Source organism: Ascaphus truei, chromosome 5, assembly GCF_040206685.1.
Source record: "Ascaphus truei isolate aAscTru1 chromosome 5, aAscTru1.hap1, whole genome shotgun sequence".
NCBI classification, from domain to species: domain Eukaryota; kingdom Metazoa; phylum Chordata; class Amphibia; order Anura; family Ascaphidae; genus Ascaphus; species Ascaphus truei.
In genome coordinates, this window is record NC_134487.1 from 235,149,726 (window position 1) to 235,174,564 (window position 24,839).

The 24,839-nt window shown below is 41.6% G+C and overlaps 1 protein-coding gene across 1 annotated transcript in view; it reads right to left on the reverse strand.

The window, feature by feature from the left end:
- LOC142494721 (uncharacterized) overlaps positions 1 to 24,839 on the reverse strand; it is a 48,118-nt gene that overhangs the window by 18,248 nt on the left and 5,031 nt on the right. Inside the window, exons 2-3 of the mRNA XM_075599156.1 lie at positions 7,838 to 7,915; positions 6,988 to 7,472 (exon numbers count right to left, since the gene is read on the reverse strand). Of these exons, the coding sequence (XP_075455271.1) occupies positions 6,988 to 7,472; positions 7,838 to 7,915 (563 nt within the window). The remainder of the gene's footprint in view (positions 1 to 6,987; positions 7,473 to 7,837; positions 7,916 to 24,839) is intronic.

A 24,839-nucleotide genomic window follows, 5' to 3' on the forward strand; every position in this document is an offset into this window, starting at 1 on the left:
GCTCTTCTATACAAGCCTCAAAAAGTGTCTGATATTATCCTTGCCTGTTGCATTTTGCACAATGTTGCACTCAGGCACAATGTACAATCAGACCTAGCTGAGCCTTTGGTAGATGAGCATCCCACCCATGTAGCTGCTGAAAATGAACAAACAGCCAGTGGTGGCCAGACACGCCAGAATCTCATCAATTCATTTTTTTCTTGTAAGTAAAAACATATATGTTCCTAGTACTACTTTTATAGTTTAATTATGTTATATTAACAATAATGTTTCTTTATATAACCTTCTGTTAGGACACAGATGAATATGGGTTGCACACCTTTCTTTTCTCTGCTGTGTGCACAAAGGGATGTGGCACCGGTATGTTATTGTTGCACAGGTTATATAATCCCTCTTCAATTGTACATTAGTTGTGTGTATGTGAATACAACTGGGGTAACAAAGCACTAATATTTTTGCATTGTGTTGTTCCTTATGCTAACACAATACACAGAGTATGGGCATAGTCATTCATTCTTGCAGTATGCTTGCATACAATGTTATTGGTGCAGTGTAACATGTACATCCATATGATGTGTACACCAGCCTGCTTTACATTTTGAATGTGATTAAATATACATGGTGTTGCACATTTAACACCAAATACAAACTTTGCTGTGTTGCTTACGGTACTTTAGATGGCATGTCAATGTTTGCAATTTATATATTGTTCCTTTGCATTATAGGTATATCTCCAGTATGACTGATCATGGTATGTATATTTGCTGACATCTCTCATAAGATGTGCCTACCTCAATCTTCCTATAATGATTTGAAGTAAAAACCCAACATATTGGTTTAAACACAAATGTAACATACATGTACTTTCTGTATCATGTATATGCATTTAGCTACTCTTGAGGTTTCATGTGCAATGTATTAGAAAATGATTACTCACATTTCATCACATTTTATGTATGTTTCCTTATAAATTCCATTAATGTAATATAGAGGTGTTTGGAGAAAAGGGGATAACTGTACTTATTTGTTTACTTACGGGAGCTCATTCATCACGGATGAAATTGACTGATCATAACACTCCATGCATGAATGCCTGTAATCACAACAATGCGTACTACATCTTATATTTAGCAATGTTTATTAATGCTAGGAATTAATAGTCAACATTAATTTAAATTTGTGACATGTGTATGTATAAGTCACACGTGTGTGGATGTGTCCTACATGTACCAAGTGTAAAACTGTTAACAGAAACCACAATTTTGTCGCAAATGTTACTGTAATTTTGCATTTCTAATTTCCCACTATGACAATGTTGGTAATATTTTTGGAATGTCAATCACGTCACTTCATCATTATCATGATGATAATTATCAAGTATTCTGACAATTGTAACGTCAATCACGTGCACATTAGCATAGACACACTTTTTAAGACAACTGTTTGTGTCTGTATCAATTTGTGTAGGATCCATGTATAACACCGACAAATGATAACAGCAGCTTTATTATGGTAGCTTATATCATCATATTGACTGTACTATTTATTTTTAGAACGTTTAAAAACACAGTAAACTATAGTTAGTTAGGTTAATGAAATATACACAGAAACGTACTTCATTACATGATGTTGATGTAATATTCAGAACATCATGCATTGTAGGGGACCACAACATCTAGGCAATAACATTATTTGCTACAGTCCCAAACCATTTTATCAACATACCCATGTAACAAGAGATTTTTAACAATAAATGGCTAGTTGGTTGTAAGTGTCCTTTACATTGGGAGAAGGAGTGGCTCAGTGAGTAAAGACACACACTGGCACTGAGAATTTGAAGCAGGGGAGTTCTGGTTCAAATCCCGGTGTCGGCTCCTTGTGACCTTGGCCAAGTCACTTTATCTCCCTGTGCCTCAGGCGGCAAAAATTAAATTGTACGCTCCACGGGCCATAGACCTAAGCCTGAAAAATGTGTCTGTAAAGCGCTGTGTACAACTACAGTAGCAGCGCTATACATGAACATGCTCATATTATTATTATTATTGTTACATAGTTTCGACAGTCATACGTTCCATTACACAATAGAATACACAAATGTGTTAGCAGAGTGGGAATGGTTGTTATATATAAAACACACCATGCCATAAAATGCTAGTAGTAATTAAAGAACACTCAATAAAAATTCATGAGGCACTCTTTTGCAACATCATTATGTTAATTAAGTGCTTATGCAATATAGGCATAAGGGTATCACATTTTTAATTGTTTGTTAATAAGCGCTGCAAGCAATATAAAATTAGTTCCATATGTAGTATAGTAGTCGGTGGCTCCTCCTCACAATCATCTCATATAAAGGTAGACTCTTCTGAAATCATACATTGATCCGATTGTATCTTCCCCGACATCTCTGAAATACAGCAAACACATGATGGTCAAAGATGGCACCTTACTATATATGTATCCGTGACAACGCGTTACACTGCTCTATATGATTGTGTACATACACACGTCCGTCACTTATATGTTAGAAGTACAAGTGTACATCAGTATGTAATTTTTCATTAAATTTGTAGCAGGCATAACTATGTATAGGAAGTGAACGTTGCCTGTATACTGACAAATGTGCGCGCACATCTTAGTGTGCGCACGCACTTCACGGTTGGGTCGACTAACTGTTAGCGCATGCGCAAAACAATGCGTACGTTGTGCGTTCAATACATGTTGAAAATACCATTAAACATAAAATCTTTATTTCAAATACAATGAAGACGAAACTACATTCGTTATAAACGAGTACATCTGTATTATTTTTAAACAGACGTGTTTGGACAGAAAGCACGGCCGATAACACAATGCGCAAATGCAATACGTGTGACGTCATGTTAAGCCAGCGTGAAACGCACGCTAACACTCCTCCCACTCAATTAACATTCGGCTAACGCCCAGTGTACGCCCCCAGTGTATGACACTATATATATATATATATAATACTGAGTTAAGTTATGGTGAGTAAAAAAAGTGACAAAAACCCTCCACAGGAAAGCAAATATGCAAATATAGCTGTATGCTCATCTGCATGTCTTAGGCAGGTCTGCAACCCCGCCTTTCCCCATTATCACCCAGCATACAGCACTTCCACTGCAGCAAGGGATTCTGGGAAATGACATGCAAATGAGCACACAGTGTCACTTTTTGCCTCAATAACCATTTTTAACATGGTTCCCTATAGGCTTAAGCTTGCTGCATGGTCACAGCTTTGAGCACAGCCAGGGTTAAGGTGCATACCCAGAAAACCACCCACAGCCAGCTGTTTCGACCTTGATGGGTCTCATCAGTGTGGGGTTGATTTTACTGGGATGCAAGAGAGGCTTATGGGATAGGCCAAACCATAATACTGAGTTAAGTTATGGTGAGTAAAAAAAGTGACAAAAACCCTCCACAGGAAAGCAAATATGCAAATATAGCTGTATGCTCATCTGCATGTCTTAGGCAGGTCTGCAACCCCGCCTTTCCCCATTATCACCCAGCATACAGCACTTCCACTGCAGCAAGGGATTCTGGGAAATGACATGCAAATGAGCACACAGTGTCACTTTTTGCCTCAATAACCATTTTTAACATGGTTCCCTATAGGCTTAAGCTTGCTGCATGGTCACAGCTTTGAGCACAGCCAGGGTTAAGGTGCATACCCAGAAAACCACCCACAGACAGCTGTTTCGACCTTGATGGGTCTCATCAGTGTGGGGTTGATTTTACTGGGATGCAAGAGAGGCTTATGGGATAGGCCAAACCATAATACTGAGTTAAGTTATGGTGAGTAAAAAAAGTGACAAAAACCCTCCACAGGAAAGCAAATATGCAAATATAGCTGTATGCTCATCTGCATGTCTTAGGCAGGTCTGCAACCCCGCCTTTTCCCATTATCACCCAGCATACAGCACTTCCACTGCAGCAAGGGATTCTGGGAAATGACATGCAAATGAGCACACAGTGTCACTTTTTGCCTCAATAACCATTTTTAACATGGTTCCCTATAGGCTTAAGCTTGCTGCATGGTCACAGCTTTGAGCACAGCCAGGGTTAAGGTGCATACCCAGAAAACCACCCACAGACAGCTGTTTCGACCTTGATGGGTCTCATCAGTGTGGGGTTGATTTTCCACACTGATGAGACCCATCAAGGTCGAAACAGCTGTCTGTGGGTGGTTTTCTGGGTATGCACCTTAACCCTGGCTGTGCTCAAAGCTGTGACCATGCAGCAAGCTTAAGCCTATAGGGAACCATGTTAAAAATGGTTATTGAGGCAAAAAGTGACACTGTGTGCTCATTTGCATGTCATTTCCCAGAATCCCTTGCTGCAGTGGAAGTGCTGTATGCTGGGTGATAATGGGGAAAGGCGGGGTTGCAGACCTGCCTAAGACATGCAGATGAGCATACAGCTATATTTGCATATTTGCTTTCCTGTGGAGGGTTTTTGTCACTTTTTTTACTCACCATAACTTAACTCAGTATTATGGTTTGGCCTATCCCATAAGCCTCTCTTGCATCCCAGTAAAATCAACCCCACACTGATGAGACCCATCAAGGTCGAAACAGCTGTCTGTGGGTGGTTTTCTGGGTATGCACCTTAACCCTGGCTGTGCTCAAAGCTGTGACCATGCAGCAAGCTTAAGCCTATAGGGAACCATGTTAAAAATGGTTATTGAGGCAAAAAGTGACACTGTGTGCTCATTTGCATGTCATTTCCCAGAATCCCTTGCTGCAGTGGAAGTGCTGTATGCTGGGTGATAATGGGGAAAGGCGGGGTTGCAGACCTGCCTAAGACATGCAGATGAGCATACAGCTATATTTGCATATTTGCTTTCCTGTGGAGGGTTTTTGTCACTTTTTTTACTCACCATAACTTAACTCAGTATTATGGTTTGGCCTATCCCATAAGCCTCTCTTGCATCCCAGTAAAATCAACCCCACACTGATGAGACCCATCAAGGTCGAAACAGCTGTCTGTGGGTGGTTTTCTGGGTATGCACCTTAACCCTGGCTGTGCTCAAAGCTGTGACCATGCAGCAAGCTTAAGCCTATAGGGAACCATGTTAAAAATGGTTATTGAGGCAAAAAGTGACACTGTGTGCTCATTTGCATGTCATTTCCCAGAATCCCTTGCTGCAGTGGAAGTGCTGTATGCTGGGTGATAATGGGGAAAGGCGGGGTTGCAGACCTGCCTAAGACATGCAGATGAGCATACAGCTATATTTGCATATATATATATATATATATATATATATATATATATATATATAACAATATGTCTGTAAAACCAAACTTTAAATGTGTGTGTGTATATTACAACTTTTAAGGGCTTATATGTAAAGAGGGATTTTTATATTGCTGTGATTTATTTAAAGGTTAACATAATAGAGGCTTACACTTGTATGGCCTATTGCATTGACCTGTATGGTAAATGTGATTTACCATCAAAACATTTTTTTTTTTATTTAGAAGGGCTGTAGTGTTAAAACCAATAATATATATATATATATATATATATATATATATATATATATATATATATATATATATATATATATATATATATATATATATATATATATACAGGAGTACACACAACATATTGATGCCAGTAAGTATCCCTTGTATGAAACCTATTTAAATGGTGATAAACATGAGTGAATTAAGTAATAAACATTTGTTTTAGGCCAATACTGTTATAGGCTCACAGGTAGTATAGTTCACAAACATTAGGCCTGTATTATTAAAATACTGTGTTTTCACAAGGAAGCATGAAGTGTATGTTTTTTGTAAATACATCTATACCAGTTTAGATAGTACTATATATATATACATACATACACACACACACACACACACACACACACACAAACACACACACACACACACACACACACACAGTGTGTGTCTGTGTGTGTGTGTGTGCATATATCCATACATACTACATATATATTTGTATAAATTCAGAGATGTTCTTGAAACAAGAACACATAAATGATTAAAGGACAACATTACAATGGCCAGCCAAGGCAAAGGTAAGTAAAATTTAACACATAATCCTGCTGTACACGTACAAGAAAGATGTTTGCAGTTAAATAGGTGTGTTTTTAATTGCATGTGAATAATATGCACATGCAATGATTACATCAAGTAACACACCCAAATGCAATGTTTTGCTGCAAAGTCAATGGCAGCTTCTCTAAACATAGCAACTGGCTCCTGGTGGACCATTACTGAATACACGATTAATACATCAATATTAATAACACTATTCATTAATTAGGACTGTTAACATTTCCAAAACTTCACGTGTACAAGAACATACTTGAAAGTTTGGAAACAACACAGTGTTCAGCATACATACAATATTAATTAGATAATCTGAAGTCAACAAAACAAGGCCAAAGACATATTTAGTGAATTATAACATTTATTTTTTTTGTTCCTTTTGAGAGCGAGTAACAGGCCTGCTTGTTGTCTCTTGTATTTTCCTTTTTCGTTTTGCAACAACTTTAGCCACAACAGAGCCACTTTGAGTGGCCTCTGGCACTTCACGGGCAGGGCTTGTGGCCAGTGACTCACCTACAGGGCTTTTGGGCAGTGACTCACCTACAGGGCTTTTGGGCAGTGACTGCTCACCGACAGGGCTTTTGGGCAGTGACTCACCTACAGGGCTTTTGGCCAGTGACTCACCTACAGGGCTTGTGGGCAGTGACTGTTCACCAACAGGGCTTTTGGCCAGTGACTCACCGACAGGGCTTGTGCCCACTGACACATGTGAGCAAGTTGATAGACACTGCACAAGTGATGGTTGGTCTGTTTCATGTGTGTCTTTTTTTGTTTGTGTCCAAAAACTGGTCAGTAGTAACTGCTTGTGCTGTTTTGTTTTTGTCGCCTCCTTTGTAGGTGTCAGCTCCTGAGTTTGTACAGATGGCAGCGGTAGGATGTCGTCCGGAACCTGCACAGCAATGTCTGCTACTTGAGCGGTAACATTCGGACCTGGGGAATGAAGATCAGATGCATGTGGTGAAAAATGACCAGCATGTAAAGATCCTGCCTGTGAGGTGTTGAAGTTGAAATGTGGTACAGTAGTCATTCTCAAGTAATTTGCTTGGGTTTGCTGAACAACTAATGCTTCGAATGAGGTGTTGATTTTTTGCAACTGTTTAGGCACTTCAATGAAGACTCTGTGGAGATGTGCCAATTGTGATATCGTTTCTTCCTGCAGTGCAATCATCCTTTCCAGCACTGTCATCAGATCAGAATGGCGACGATTTTCTGCTTCCACAATTTTTCCCTCAGAAGCTACAATTGCATCGTATGTGGTAGTTGATGGACGATTTGGCGGTAAAACTGTTTCAATTGGAACCTCTTCATGCTCACTTGATTGTATTTCTGTGTCTATGGCGGTGGCATCATCATCATCATCTTCATCATCATGTTCTAAAAATAAATGTACACATTATTAAATGGCATGTTAATCTCTGCTGTGTTACTATGTAATTATACTGTGTCATAAGTAACAACTAACATGTTTCCATACGTTTTATAACCTCACATTAAAAACTACCTTGACTTACGAATAATGTTTGGACTCAGTATGAAATATGAATGAATGAAAACTTGCTGTAAACTCACAACTCCTACATGATAGTTAACATCACTAACACAATACATGTTGCCTTACACTTCATTTTCACTGACACTAAGTAATCCTATTTAAAGAACATGTGCAAAACAAATAATGAACATGACAACATAACATATAGAAGTGCACATATTATATGGCCACCAACTGATACACTCACCTTCTAGGTGTGTTGAGCTGCATGACCCAGGTGAAGACACTTGTTCCGTCTCAGGTGACACATGTCCTCCAGGGGCAACTATATATAACAATAACATTAGTTTTACATTTACATGTGTAAATATTGAACAAACAGTTATTGTATGTTCTGTATTTATGAGTACCTAACAGCATCAGTTCCTTAACCGAAAATGTGTTTGTGAAAGTGAACATAAATAGTTGTAATAACAATGTACATGCCTGTGTACTTAGAACTTTTGAGTTCCCTAACATACAACATACTATGTTTCTGCAGTAATGCGTGAGGATAAATAGATTAAAATTGTACATAAAAATCATATGTTGTGTAGTGATATCAGTATCATAATGTACATAACTATCATGAGATGAACATTCACAATGGTTATCATGAAGGTGGTCATATTGCAAAAAGTTTTGTTTTTGGTACAGGATATGTGTGGTACATTAATAGAAGATGTGGCACACCTGAATGTGGCTGTCACTCAACAAGACAAGACATGCAGTGTGTGATAATGTGTCGTTGATAGTAGTTCAACTATAGATATGAGTGAACTAATGTGTGACGTACGCTTTGATAACTAATGACTTGTTGGGGCATTTAGTAGCTAGAGTTACGCTTTCAAATGAGTGTGATTAACTTCAGTTGTGCTAGTCAGGTTGTAAGAACGGTATTATTCCCTTCCCATAAAAAGCCTAATCAGCCAGACCTTTCAATTACTTCAAACAGGTGAAAATGGTGTGAACTAAGTTGACCCTAAGATGAGCCTGTAATTTGTGTTTGTGCTGAACCCCACCCCTCTATTGACGTGTATGCTGTGATGAGATATTCATTGCAGCTGCTTTAACACAATGTTAGAGGAGCTAAATAGTCGTCTGCAGTGTTTAAGTTATGAACACAATGACATAACATATGCTACGTGTGCCTCATTATGCTGTCTGTATATGACATAAAGCACAAATGGACCTTTTCATAAACAACTATAGATGTGTTAGTGCAAGTGATGTTTGTAGGCCGTTGCATGCAATATATTTGATGCATGCTTAGAATAGGCAGTAATGTCGTGTTTGTAGGAGTAAAATAAATAAAATACACAATAATATTATACATATTTATGTTCTGTACCTGTAGCTAGTAATAATTTCTCATTAGCATGTGTTACACATGTGTACTACCCTGTTGTTCCCATCTTCGCCCACCATCAATTGCTTCCACTGCAGCAATGCATTTTGGGAATTCACATGTAAATGACCACGCAATGGCACGTGCTATATTAGTTACTGCTTTTAGTAGGACTACAACATATATGTCTATTTTGAGATATATATATATATACAGAATCAGACATATACATATATAGATGCAGGTATGCTTATATTGTGAAGACAGTATAAAAAGCAGCGGAAATATGCAAAATAACTGTAAGCAACGACACGCCTAGTACAGTAATATTTCTCAGCTGGTGGAAATTGTGAGGGATAAATTCCAATATCACGGTCACCAGCCAAGCCCTCGACGACGACGGGAAGTAATTTTGCCCGAAGCAGCTCCTCCAATGGAGTTAATATCAGACGTTGTGGTGTCGGCCCACCTCCAGTGCCAGTAGCATGCACGCGTTGGTCTTGTATTTTCCTTTTTAATTTTGACCTAATATCGTCAAATCTCTTGTGACATTTCCGCTTGTCCCTGACATGATTCCCACACGCATTGACACCAATGACTATTGTGTCCCACATTTCTTTTTTGCTTGATGAACTTGTCCGCCCTTGAAAAACATAGAAAATATATGAGGTTAATTAATAATAATACAAGCACCAGTTTCCTACACTGCTAGCTGTTCCAAGAGAAAGCAAACATGCTGTTTTAGGTGTAATATGTGAAGCACATGAGCATTCACTACTAAACCTATACATGTAAGCAAGGTTGCATTAATATTGTATGCAGTTATCGCAAATTGAACGCCTGAGTTTTTTTGTCCTTGTAACGCATGATAAATAGCTGTTTTTCCACACTAATTAACATAGAAAGATATTCTGTACCCATATTTGCATATGAACAAAACTCAGATGACCTAGGATCACATGTATTTGAAGAATAAATGTCAAGGTACACTTACCTACTAAATGTCCATAGATACTGGACCACCAGACACCCCATCAGCAACTGAGCCACCAGCAGCACTCCCAGCACCAGCACTCCCACTCCCAGCAACAGCACTCGCACTCCTAGCACCAGCACTTCCACTCCCAGCAACAGCACTCACACTCCCAGCAACACCACTCACACTCCCAGCAACACCACTCACACTCCCAGCAACACCACTCGCAGCAACAGCACTCCCAGCAACAGCACTCCCACTCCCAGCAACAGCACTCCCACTCCCAGCAACAGCACTCGCACTCCTAGCAATATCACTCCCCTGAACAGTACGTTCACTCCGACGCGTACTCGCACGAGTAGCACTCCCACTCCCACCAGCATCACTCTTCCCACGCTTTGCGGGCATACTTACAGCACTCACAAAAACAGACAAGAAATGTACAGCCAATCACACGAAACACTTCCACATATAAAACAAGACAAAGATGTAAACAAAACAACAAAGGACAAAGCTCTCACAATACACAACAAGTCTCTCAGTCAATATGCAAATCTTAAATCACCCAGCTCTGTGCATCTCTCTCTCACTCCCAACAACACAGAGAATGATTAACAGTACACGTTGCCTTTAAATATGGCACGCTATCCAATACATGCTTGGTTCGCCTGATTCAGCAAGATTTTTGATTGGCGAACGTAACAGCACCCCGCCACGCACGCCGATACACCTGTGTGTGATCGGCAAATCATCGTGAGAGTGGGTGGATATGTTTTCGGCTTGATTTTGAATGTATTCGGCACTTACTGCATACGGAGAGGAAAAATCGCCAATAATATGACTAATCGGTAAGCTTGCCGATTTCACATAATCGTCGCTTACTGCATGAGGCCCATAGTTCAATCTGACTTTTTGAGACTTGAAAATTGGATTTCCCAAAACAAACTGTTTTTAAACACTGACAAATTTTTAAAGCTTCCAATGACTGAGCTCCAGATAAGAACCAATGCTAATACCACCCTAACTCCTGTTACTAGTTTTAAATACTTGGGCATATGATTTGACTCCCATTTAACATTTAGGATGCACATTAATACCCTGAAATCCAAAACCTATAAGGCCGCGCTTATAGTGCTGGCGACGGCAACGCGAACGATGATGTCACCCGTCGCCATTAGCGAAAGTTGTAATTAGGTTTTTAGTGACGGCGCTGCTGACAAGGCCAGTGACTTCACTAAGAGGGTGGGCCGCGCAATTTGATTGGTTTAGCAAGTCACATGTGGCGACTGTCTCTAAAAAAACAAATTTACCCGGCTTCAAAAATTTTGGTCGCTTTCTATAAGCGCTTGCGTCAGAGTCAATGTATTTGTTTTGGAGCGACAAGCGACAAGACAAGGCCTAAGGCTATGCTTATAGTGCCGGCGATATTGACGTCAGGCTACGGTTGCTGGCAAAATCAAATTGAGATGACTTCCAACTTCGTCACGTTGTTGCATCGCGCTTACTATAAGCTCACGCGACGGCAACAATGCATTTGTATTGACACAACGTCGCCGGCACTATAAGCGCAGCCTAAGGCTACGGCCAGGGTGAAGGGAAGAGCGGAGCGGGCGAGCTGGCGCTCATGCGCACTGACGTCACGCGCATGTAAGCAGGAGACCAATCTTGTCCAGCTAGAGGGGGGGGCGTGTCAGTGGGACGGGGGGCGTGTCAGTGGGACGGGGGGCGTGTCAGTGGGACGGGGGAGTGTCAGTGGGATGGGGTGGGGTCGTGTCAGTTGGACGCGGGGGGGGAGCATCTATTGCAGTAACATATATCTCTCATATATATATCTATATATCTATATATCTATATATCTATATATATGACTATTAAGGTTATGGTGGGTAAAAAAAGTGACTAAAACCCTCCACAGTATAGCATAAAGCAACTGTAAATATTCCTGTATATTCATTTGCATGTCTTAGGTCTGCAACCCTGTCTTTCACCATTATCACCCAGCAAACAGCACTTCTACTGCAGCAAGAGATTCTGGGAAATGACATGCAAATGAGCACACAGTGCCACTTTTTATCTCATGCTCACATTACATGAGCAACCCTTTGTCAATGCATGCTGCTTTAAACACAGCTTTTAAGCAAGGACTTGGGAGATGCAGTCAGTTAACCCACTCACAGACATGTTTCAACCTTGATGGGTCTCATCAGTGTGAGGTTGGCTTACTGACATTTGCTCAAATGAGATAAGAGTAGGTAATCACCATGACTATTAAGGTTATGGTGGGTAAAAAAAGTGACTAAAACCCTCCACAGTAAAGCATAAAGCAACTGTAAATATTCCTGTATATTCATTTGCATGTCTTAGACAGGTCTGCAACCCTGTCTTTCACCATTATCACCCAGCAAACAGCACTTCCACTGCAGCAAGGGATTCTGGGAAATGACATGCAAATGAGCACACAGTGCCACTTTTTATCTCATGCTCACATTACATGAGCAACCCTTAGTCAATGCATGCTGCTTTAAACACAGCTTTTAAGCTGATAATGGTGAAAGACAGGGTTGCAGACCTGTCTAAGACATGCAAATGAATATACAGGAATATTTACAGTTGCTTTATGCTTTACTGTGGAGGGTTTTAGTCACTTTTTTTTTACCCACCATAACCTTAATAGTCGTGGTGATTACCTACTCTTGTCTCATTTGAGCAAATGTCATTAAGCCAACCTCACACTGATGAGACCCATCAAGGTTGAAACATGTCTGTGAGTGGGTTAACTGACTTTGCATCTCCCAAGTCCTTGCTTAAAAGCTGTGTTTAAAGCAGCATGCATTGACTAAGGGTTGCTCATGTAATGTGAGCATGAGATAAAAAGTGGCACTGTGTGCTCATTTGCATGTCATTTCCCAGAATCCCTTGCTGCAGTGGAAGTGCTGTTTGCTGGGTGATAATGGTGAAAGACAGGGTTGCAGACCTGTCTAAGACATGCAAATGAATATACAGGAATATTTACAGTTGCTATATATATATATATATATATATAGATAGATATATAGATAGATAGATAGATAGATATATCTATATATATATATACGAAAAGAGAACAGAGAGTGCACGCCCCATAGCATAATAGAGTACATTTAATAACAAATAGGGAATGGGAGAGGGATTAAAAACACTCACAAAGTAAATGTATAAAACACGCAATTTGTGATAATAATCACCACCGCGAGGAAAACACCGTCCAGGATAGCGTAGACAGTCCAAGGATTAACAAACGGTTGCCAAGAACAGTTCATCCCCCAAAGGTTGCCGCAGAAGATGTTCCAAAGGTCCGCTTTCAATAAGCAAACGAGCTGGCCTCAGTAGTAAAACATGCGCGCTTCGGCAGTAAAGCACGCCCGTGCGTGGTGACGTAATGTCGCAATAGACGTCCCTGACACGTTTCGTCACAATTAAGCAACTTTATCAAAGGGATTCCACTGCAGCAAGGCATTATGGGAAATGACATGCAAACAAGCACACAGTTGCACTTTTTTCTTCAAAACCATTCAACATGGTTTCCCTATAGGCTTAAGCTTGCTGCATGGTCACAGCTTTGAGCACAGCCAGGGTTAAGATGCATAGCCAGCAAACCCACCCACAGACAAACTGTTTCGACCTTAATGGGTCTCCTCAGTGTGGGGTTGGTTATGCCAGCTATGCAAAAAAGAAGCAAGGGACAGGGTTTAACATACTCAGTTAAGTTATGGTAGATAAAAAAAGTGACAAAAACCCTCCACAACAAAGTATATAGCAAATGGATATATTACTGTATGCTCATTTGCATGTCTTAGACAGGTCTGAAACCCCGCCTTTCACCATTATCACCCAGCACACAGCATTTCCACTGCACTGGTGCCTGTGGAGCAGCGCGGCACACACGGGGTGTGTGTGAGGCAGCGGTTCGGGTGAGGGGGGGGGGGTGGTGTTGGGGGGGAGTGGCTGCTCTCTGCAGGTGGAGAGGCTGGAAAGTGTTGCTGGATTGATTCTTCTGAGAGTGTGGGAGATGGGTAGGCGTGGTCAGCGAACCACACAGGCCAATGAGAGGTGTGCGGGGGTGACCCACGGACCAATCTGATTGGCCAGAGGCTGAGTGACAGACCGACGAACCAATCAGATTGCCCATAAGCACAGCAAATATACAATGTTTTCAATTTTATATATATATATATATATATATATATATATATATTTATATATATATATATATATATATATATATATATATATATATATATATATATATGTACTAGTTGAGAGACCCGGCGTTGCCTGAGATGTAATGTTCCCGCTCCTCTCTGTCTCCTCTCTCCTCCCCCCTCTCTCTGTTTGTCCCCCATTCACATAAATCCAGTCCCCCCCTCCCTCCTTTACAGCTCTGTTTGTCCCCCTTTACAGCTTCATGCAGTGTGAGTGCGTCAGTCATTGTGTGTGCGTCAGTCAGTGTGTGTGTGTGTGTGTGCGTGTGTGCGCGCACGCGCGCGCGTCAGTGAGTCTGACGCAGAAACACACACACATACAGACTGAGTGACGCACACACACACACACACACAGTCAGTGTGTGCGTGCGTGTGTGCCTCAGTCAGTGTGTGTGTGCGTGTGCGCGTCAGTCAGTGTGTGTGTGTGTCAGTGTGTGTGTCAGTGTGTGTGTGTGCGCCAGTCAGTGTGTGTGTGTGTGCGCCAGTCAGTGTGTGTGTGTGTGTGCGCGTCAGTGAGTCTGTGTGTGTGTGTGTGCGTGCTTCAGTCAGTGTGTGTGTGTGTCAGTCAGTGTGTGTGTGTGTGTGCGTGACGCACGCACACACACCCTGACTGACGCACGCACACACACCCTGACTGAAGCACGCACACACCCTGACTGACGCACGCACCCACTGTCACGAGAGCTTGCGACAGGCTGTAATTGTACACCAAAAACTATATATATAAATATATATATATACCTGGGTTTGAACTGGGACGAGACTTAAGATATGATAAATATAATTTATTCCTTGATAAAGGTGAACACAACAGATTATACAATAACAGGCAAAATATAGACACTTACGTAAAAGATGAAAATAATGAAAACAGTCCCGTCTGAACTGGCAGTTTCATCCAGCAATCAGGAAATCATTCAGCAAACGAAGACAAAGGATATATGGGTGGACAGCAGTTTATAAACCGTTTGTCCCTCTATCTGTAACCTTAGGTGCCGAGACGGCTACCAAATGTCCCTTGGAAGCTTTTGAGGCTAGGTGGACAGTGTGAAGAGTTCCACTTCCTCTGGTTAATTCCTTTTGTCCGTTGGGCCAAGCATAAGCAATTAGCCAAATAGTCTTTGATGATCAGGTTTGTAAATTCTAGCCTTTCCTGCTCATCACCCCAGGGGTTCCTCAGACTTAACCAAAAGTTCATATTTACTGCAAATCATTGCATAACTTCCGTTCCGTAATACACACAGTCAGGTGAGATATATTACTGCATTCTGGGACACCTGACGCTCGTAGAGAGACCCATCATTACATTGTAATATGAACATTAATAGAGATATTAATATCTGGCATTTAGCAGCAGGTACCTGTACAGGGTTTACACTCCCCAAGATCGGCTTACTCTCGCCAATACACTTATGTAATTATTAGCCGGTTCAGCCAAGGACATCTCACAGTATTCCTATATTTAATAAAGTTACTCACTTTTGATATCCTGTTGGGGGATACCTTTTGCTGGAAGGTGTGAATAACAAACCCTTCCCTTCCTTTTGCCTGCTTCCCGCATAAACAATTCCCCTGGGAAGCCAGGCTCAAATCTAGCAGGATATCCTATTTAGCATCCTACTGGCCACGTCAATAAACCTTTTGAAGTGGGCTTTTGCTTTTCGCATAACCAATTAGGTCAGTTACCTATTGATCAGGGCGATGTATCACACCTCTCTGTTGATATACACTTCCAGTGAATACTCATATGAGGCACCATTTGGTTCCTTACGCATTACAAAGACAGGCATTCTGCCTGTACATTAGCACACCATTATTAGCATTCTGCCTGTGTATTTCAAAAACTGCAAAAAGTCACTTTATCAAAAATATATGTTTCTCTTATGACAACGTTATATTTTTAATATGTGTGTACTTGGGGGGTGACCCGGAGGCTGTACCCCAAGGCTCAGGGTCCTGGCTTACTCCGTTACCAAAATACCAGTTTTCAGGTAACTGTTTATTCAGCACTGCCTTTTGTCACCAACCTGGGTTTAAATCCCGGGACAAAATCAACTGCAGGGCAGTTTTAAAACACAGAGAACCAATATTTAGGCAAAAGCTTGCATTCCCCCATCTGCATCTATCATGTGGGGTTCTAAAACCTTCTCTTTTCACATTCAACTTCAATTAACCCTTTGAAGTCCAGATTTCCTTAAAGGACATAATACAGTGGGATTTCCTTAAACTGTAGCTCATTAACCCCTTAAGTCCCAGTGGGTGGGTTATGCAGACCCTGATCCAGCAACAACATCATTTACACAGGGGAATAAGCATTTTCATGTTATTTAGCAAGGGTTAAGTCACAGTTCTGGGCCTCAGCCCAGTTAACCCCTTGTCTCCCTGGCGAGGTTAGAGGGGGGCCCTTGGGGGGTAACCCCGTTAATCCCGGGCCAAACCCTCCCTACCGCCACACCCACACCCTGACTGACGCACGCACACACCCTGACTGACGCACGCACACATACCCTGACTGACGCACGCACACATACCCTGACTGACGCACGCACACACACCCTGACTGACGCACGCACACACACCCTGACTGACGCACGCACACCCTCCCCTTCCCTCCTCTCTCCCCCCCTTTCCTCTTCTCTCTCCCCCCTTCCCTCCTTTCTCTCTTCCCCTTCTCTCCTTTCCCCTCTGTCTCTCCCCTTTCTCTCATTTCCCCTCTCTCTCTCCCCCTTCTCTCCTTTCCTCTCTCTCTCTCCCCCTTCTCTCCTTTCCCCCCTCTCTCCCCCCTTCTCTCCTTTCCCCTCGGTCTCTCCCCTTCTCTCCTTTCCCCTCTCTCTCTCCCCCTTCTCTCCTTTCCCCTCTCTCTCCCCTTTTCTCCTTTACCCTCTCTCCCCCCCATCCCCCCTCACTCCGTTTGCCCCCCCCCACCACCACTCCGTTTGCCCACCCCCCACCACTCCATTTGACCACCACCAACCACTCCATTTGTCACCCCCCCACCACTCCATTTGCCCCCCCACCATCACTCCATTTGCCCCCCCACCACCACTCCATTTGCCCCCCCACCACCCCTCCGTTTGCTCCCCTACCACCACTCCGTTTGCCCCCCACACCACCACTTCATTTTACTCCCCCTCCCACACCACCACTTCGTTTTACCCCCCACCCCTACACCACCACTTCATTCTACCCTGCCCCCAATACCACCACTCCGTTTTACCCCCCCACACCACCACTTCATTTTACCACCACACCACCACTTCATTTTACAACCACACCCCCACTCCGTTTTACCCCCCCCCCCCCGTTCACATCTCTCCGTTTTCCATTTTGTGCCCCCCCGGTTCGTGTGTCCCCCCGTTTCATGTGTCTCCCGTCCCCCCCGTTTTGTGTCTGTTCGTCCCCCATTTTGTGTCTCCCCCCCTTTTCGTGTGCCCCCCCCCCATTTTGTGTGCCCCCCTTCCTGTCAAAGGACAGCAGCAACCAATGCAATACAATGCAAGCTCCCAATGCTTGTATTGCATTGGTTTTGCCTTGCTGTCCTCTGATTGGGTAAAGTAGGTCATGTGATCTGAAGTCGGAGCTACAGATTTAAAAGATTTGTACTCTTGAATCTGAGCACCGAGGACAGCTCACGGGCACACGCAGGGGGGTGGCGGTCACGCAGGCCACACACATTGTTGTAATGTGTCTCACCGTGGCGAGCGTGAGTGACCGCGCCAACTCAGCACCACCCTGGACGCAGCCTAAGTCTGCTGGTCAGAAAGCGTATCGCACAGCAGTTGCTAATGCCAATTATCGACTATGGGGACATAGTATACGGCTTGGCATCTCCAAACCCACCTTAGCAAACTTGATACCCTTTACAATTCAATATGCCATTTTGTTCTCCAATGCAACTACAACACACATCACTGCGAAATGCTCAAAGAACTAGATTGGTCATCACTTGAGTCTAGGCGCAAAGTTCCTCTTTCCTGTCTTACCTTCAAATACTTTCTGGGCAAGCTACCTGTGTACCTGTATAAGCTCCTCACCCCAACCACATGCAGCACTTATAATCTCAGATCTGACTCCAAAAGACTGTTCGTGGTCCCAAGGTTCAGCAAAGTATCTGGCCGCTCCTCCTTCTCTTACCGTGCACCCCAAAACTGGAACAATCTACCAGAGACTGTCACAGCCACCACAAGTCTAACTTTTTTCAAAACTAAAGCTGTCTCACATTTTAATCTGGTCTGTAACTGTTACAAATTACATAGTTACATAGTTACATAGTAGATGAAGTTGAAAAAAGACATTGGTCCATCAAGTTCAACCTATGCTAAATTTAGACAACAGATACTTGATCCTATATCTATATTTACTTATTGATCCAGAGGAAGCCAAACAAAAAAACCCATTAAGGGGAAAAATAATTCCTTCCTGACTCCAAGAATTGGCAATCGGATTAATCCCTGGATCAGCATCCTTCCCATGTATACTTATTTGGTATATCCCTGTATACCTTTCCCATCTAAAAGATGTCCAACCTTTTTTTGAACAAATCTATTGTATCTGCCATCACAGTCTCCATGGGTAATGAATTCCACATTTTAACTGCCCTTACTGTAAAGAACCCTTTCCTTTGTTGCTGGTGAAATTTCCTTTCCTCCAACCTTAAGGGATGTCCTTTGTACTGCCCGTGGGATGAATAGTTCTTTTAAAAGCTCCTTGTATTGTCCCCGAATATATTTGTATATAGTTATCCTATCCCCTCTTAGACGCCTCTTTTCTAATGTAAATAAATCTAATTTAGTTAGCCTCTCCTCATAAATTAGATTGTCCATCCCCTTTATTAATTTGGTGGCTCTTCTCTGCACTCTCTCTAGTTCCATAATGTATTTTCTTAGGATTGGTGCCCAAAATTGTACTCCATATTCAAGGTGTGGTCTTACTAATGCTTTGTAAAGGGGCATAATTATGTTTACTTCCCTTCCATCCATTGCCCGTTTGATGCAAAATAAGATCTTGTTTGCCTTTGCAGCTACTGCATGACATTGGGCACTATTGCTAAGCCTGATGTCTACAAGCACTCCTAAATCCTTCTCCATCAAGGATTCCCCCAATATATCTCCATTTAATTTGTAAGTCGCCTTTTTATTCTTGCATCCCAAATGCATAACCTTACATTTATCTGTATTAAACCTAATTTGCCATTTACCTGCCCACGTTTCCAGTCTCTCCAAGTCCTTCTGAAGAGAAATTACATCCTGCTCTGATTCTATTACCTTACACAATTTAGTATCATCAGCAAAGATGGAGACTTTGCTCTCGATCCCAACCTCAAGGTCATTAATAAAAAAGTTAAAAAGCAGGGGTCCCAGTACCGATCTTTGAGGTACTCCGCTCAAGACTTTAGCCCAACCTGAAAAAGTTCCATTTATGACAACCCTCTGTTGTCTGTCCTTTAACCAGTTTTCAATCCAGGTGCATATATTATTACTGAGTCCAATTTTCTTTATTTTGTACACCAACCTCTTGTGTGAAACCGTATCAAAAGCCTTTGAAAAATCTAAGTAGACCACACCAACTGCATTACCCTGGTCTAAATTCCTACTTACCTCCTCAAAGAAACAAATAAGGTTAATTTGGCAAGATCTATCCTTCATAAATCCATGCTGATTATTACTAATAATTTTGTTTTCCATTAGGTATTCCTGAATATTATATAAAGGGATTGAACACGTAAAATTACACTGGAGGGGCGGTGTAACAGGGGAGTAATCCCTGTTCAAGTAATGTGCCTTTAATCTAGCAGTGTGGTGGTTAACTGCTGTTAGTCAATTAATAAACACCACCTGCCTGATTTAGATTGCTTACAAAAGCCTGTCTGTTGAGACAAAAAGTGACTCATTAGCTCACTTGTGAGCTGACCTTTGGAGACAGAGCAGGGGTTCTTGAGTCTCCCAGGAGAGACTGACCAAGAGAACACAGATCTCTGGAGCTGACCATGTCTTGTGCTCTGCCAGAAGACACAGCAGAGCTGATTTCAAGACACAGGGAAAACTACTAAACCTGAAGCTGACACACCCTGAGGGAAGGGAGCTGAACCAGGAACTGAGAAGATTTTCCCTCCAAGAAACAGATAAGACTTTCATTCTTAAGAGACTTCTTATATCTGCTTATTTCATGCTATGTGTTTGGGGCTGGGAGAAATACTTGACTAAGGGAGATGTGAATTAATTGCATAGTGTTTCACTAGAAATACTCCCAAGTGAATAGAAGCGTTGTCCCCCCCCCACCCCCTGTGTTTGGATGGATTTCCTGATGAAAAGGAAAAGGCACAATAAAGCCTTATTAAAATTTCACCTTATAAAAGTCTCCAATTGTGTAACTCTGTGAACGTCCGTCTACAGGCGGTAACAGGGAGACAGGATTAAGAAAGAGAGAAACACACTGGATATATAAATTAAAGACTCTGATCCCATCAGGTCTAAATGCTGATTTTGAGTTGGGAGCTTACTTAGTGTGATTATACTTTATTTCATTTTAATTTGCAATACATTTTTCTTTACTGACGGTTGTAATGAGTTGTGAAACCAGTGATGTTAAGATCGGTGAATGTACCATGTTTCATTGCTGTTGTATATGCTTTTTTCTGTTACATGTACGTTTGATACATTTCGGATCCACTAAAGTATGTAGTTGCTCTCAATGAATATCACTGGAGATCTTATATATTCAAAAAGCAATTACTAATACTTTTCTCAACAACCAATATTATAAAAATTTTAATTTTTCAAATAATTAGATTACTGGCTGGTATCTGTATACTGTCCCAAAAATCATTCTGCTTTTTCATTACTTTTTACGCTTTTGGACCATGATACATCACTCGAAATGATAGTGGACTTCTGCAGTTTTTCTCACTATTTTAAAATTTTAATATGTAGCCTTTTTAAGATATTCTCCGAAAGTATATTATGTGCTTGCTAACTTTGTTCTCATTTATTTCATATATACTGCCTGGTTGGACTACAAGGATAGCAATTAGAATTAGTAAGGATTTTAGTAATTTTTACTGTAATAAAGATACTATTCTTTATTTTTAAATTTGCCATTTTACTATTAGAGTGAACCATTAAAAATCTTAAACAGTAGCAATAATTGTAATTTGTACACTACCGACCAACTTTTTTCTTACTTGGCTAGCTCCGCGAATTTCGGAATATCCCGGGGATGTGCGGTTTTGTATCGTTTTCTCCCGGGGTATATAGCGTTATATCTCGGCTGTGATTTAAGCATTTTATTCCCGCTGGCTGCAATACTGCAATGCCGTGTAAAAACGCATGGGGGCGTTTGCGAGCTGTTGTCTTTGAAGCCGAGAAATTCATGAATTGTAATGCAGTATATACTGTATATATACAGTATATACTGTATAACAACAACCCCTATAACCCATAACATACACATACAGTACTGTATATGCACATCAATGATACTATAGGCCGTCCCCTGGCGAGATGTGTTTGCAGCAAGAGAACCGCTGCTCTCTCTGCGCAAACATCGGCACATTAAAAATTATTTAAAATACATTTTTATTCATAGTGTAGATGTGAAGGGGGTCTCCGGAGCTGAACCGCGTTGGTTTCAGGTCCGGGGACCCCCTGCTTCCCGAGATACAGCCCCCTTTATGAGGTGCCGGTATCCCTCTGCATTTCAAGGTCTCGATCACGTGACCGCGACATATAAACCAAGCAGAGGGATACCGGCACCCCCTAAAGGGGCCTGTATCTCGGGAAGCAGGGGGTCCCCGGACCTAAAACAAAAACGTTTCTGCTCCGGAGACCCTCTGCACATGTACAGTATGAATAAAACACATATATAAATAAACACTCGTTCCTTACCTTAGCGGCTATGTGCTATGGTAACGAAGCAGCATTTCTGTATTTTAATAATATTGTGCAGTGAGCAGGGGGTTCCCTGAGCCAGAAATTAATGCTCAGGGGACCCCCTGATCCTGCACAATATTATTAAAAATACAGCAATGCTGCTTCATTACCATAGCTGATAGCCGCTAAGGCAATGAAGGGGTTAACCCACCGTGCCCGCTTTATTGTGGGTAGCTGGGGTGGGTGAAGGGGGTATTTGGCCCTTGGTGTGAGTTTAGGACTTGCGGGGGGGTTGCGGGTGCACTTAACCCCTTCACGACCATAGCAGTTAATACCGCTACAGTCATGAAGGGGTTAACCCCTACCGCTACCCCCCCGCAAGCCCTAAACAACCACCGTTGGGGCTAATACCCCCTTCACCCACTCCCGCTACCCACAATAAAAAAAACTCACACACAGCAGCAGCACAAAAAATAAATAAATAAATCTAAATTAATAAATAAATAAATGACTATAAATAAATACATTTGAAATACATTTTTATTTATAGTGTAGATGTGCAGGGGGTCTCCGGAGCTGAACCGCGTTGGTTTCAGGTCGGGGGACCCCCTGCTCCCCGAGATACAGCCCCCTTTATGAGGTGCCGGTATCCCTCTGCATTTAAAGGTCCCGATCACGTGACCGCGGCCTGTAAACCAAGCAGAGGGATACCGGCACCCCCTAAAGGGGCCTGTATCTCGGGGAGCAGGGGGTCCCCAGACCTAAAACCAAAGCGGTTCTGCTCCGGAGACCCCCTGCACATCTACACTATGAATAAAAATGTATTTTAAATGTATTTATTTATATTAATTTATTTATTTATTTATTTAAATTTATTTATTAATTGTGCTGCTGCTGTGTGTGAATTTTTTTTATTGTGGGTAGTGGGGGTGGGTGAAGGGGGTATTAGCCCCATCGGTGGTTGTTTAGGGCTTGCGGGGGGGTAGCGGGTGCACTTAACCCCTTCACGACCGTAGCGGTATTAACTGCTACGGTCGTGAAGGGGTTAAGTGCACCCGCTACCCCCCCGCAAGTCCTAAACTCACACCAAGGGCCAAATACCCCCTTCACCCACCCCCGCTACCAACAATAAAAAAAATTCACGCACAGCAGCCCCACAATTAATAAATAAATCTAAATAAATAAATAAATACATGAAGATAAACAAATATATATATACAGTATATATATCAACAATCCCTATACATATATATACATATACATACATATATATATATACATATATATACATACAGTATATACACACACATGATGAACCATACTATTTTACAAATAACACTTCTCCATACAGACACACTACATTACAATGAATTTCCTTTAATAATCCTAACTGATCTTACAATCTAAATCATCAAATGACAAAGAAAAACCTCACATTCCAATCAATACATTGCATTTACATTGTATTTATGATGCATAAAATCTATGCACCATATACATTCTGCAAATGAATGTGAACAATATCATTGCAAGCAAAATACAAACACTTCCAAACAAGTCAACTATTTTAACCAATCAAGTAAACAAAAATCAATTAGCAATCATTATTTACATCCCTAAACAATTGACAGTCCATCCCGAACAATGAAACAATTAACTAATTCACGCCTCGAGCAGAAAAATTCAGCATGTGAAAAAAATATAAGTACCAACCGGAATACAAACTTTAAAACCAAGTCTAGCCTTACCTCCCTCAAACACATAATACAATATCAACAATTACATCTATCTAATTTTAAAATACTTTAAACACACATTTAAGCATAGCTGCATAGACAAATTAATTTAAAACACATGAAAGAAAGCTTTTAAAACAACATAATTTCTTACCCTGTATGTATATATCTCTCAAGACATATATACATATATATATACAGTGGCAAGAAATGATATACCACAAAAAAATAAAATACACATGTTAAAAAAGCTTTTAAAAAAATTAACAAGTTAAATAAAATACATTTCTTTAGTTCACTTACCATTACTTGCCCCCACCGACTCCCGTTGCGCAGCTTACTCACGAACCAATCCACAAACAGGAACCCATAAAATAAAAAACCATAAAATAATAAACATTAAACTAAAAATCCAAATCAATCCACGGGTCTTCTACTTGTAATCCATCTTTATCTTCATCTGTATTCTTCTTTCTTCTATCTTCTTCCGGGCGGGGCGGGGTCTTCTTTCCATCTGCGGCCACGTCCTGGCCTTCTTTCTTGTCCGGAGGTCCTTCCTCCGCGGCGTCTGGCTTCAAAATGAGACGACATAGGCTTTTAAAGGCCTATGACGTCACATTTTCGTCATATGGTTCCCATGGCCCTGATTGGGCCGTGAAAACCATGTGTTTTGGCCGATAAAAATAAAAATGATGACGTCACTTAAAGGCAATGAAAGCACAGCCAATCAGAATGGCTTTGCTTCAATTGCCTTTAAGATGACGTCATGAAAAGACACATGGCCGCCCTCACATGGTATGGTAGCCAATCAGAGCGTGGGAACTCCATCCCTACTCTGATTGGCTCTAGTATACCATGTGACCGAGGCTTGGGGGGGTAAAAGGATGTGACGTCATTGAAAGCTTGTCACATGGTACTAGAGCAAATCAGAGCGTGGGAACTCCATCCCTACTCTGATTGGCTGTAGTACGTCACATCCTTTTTCCCCCCAAGCCTCTGTCACATGGTATACTAGAGCCAATCAGGTTTGTTCCATGGTTC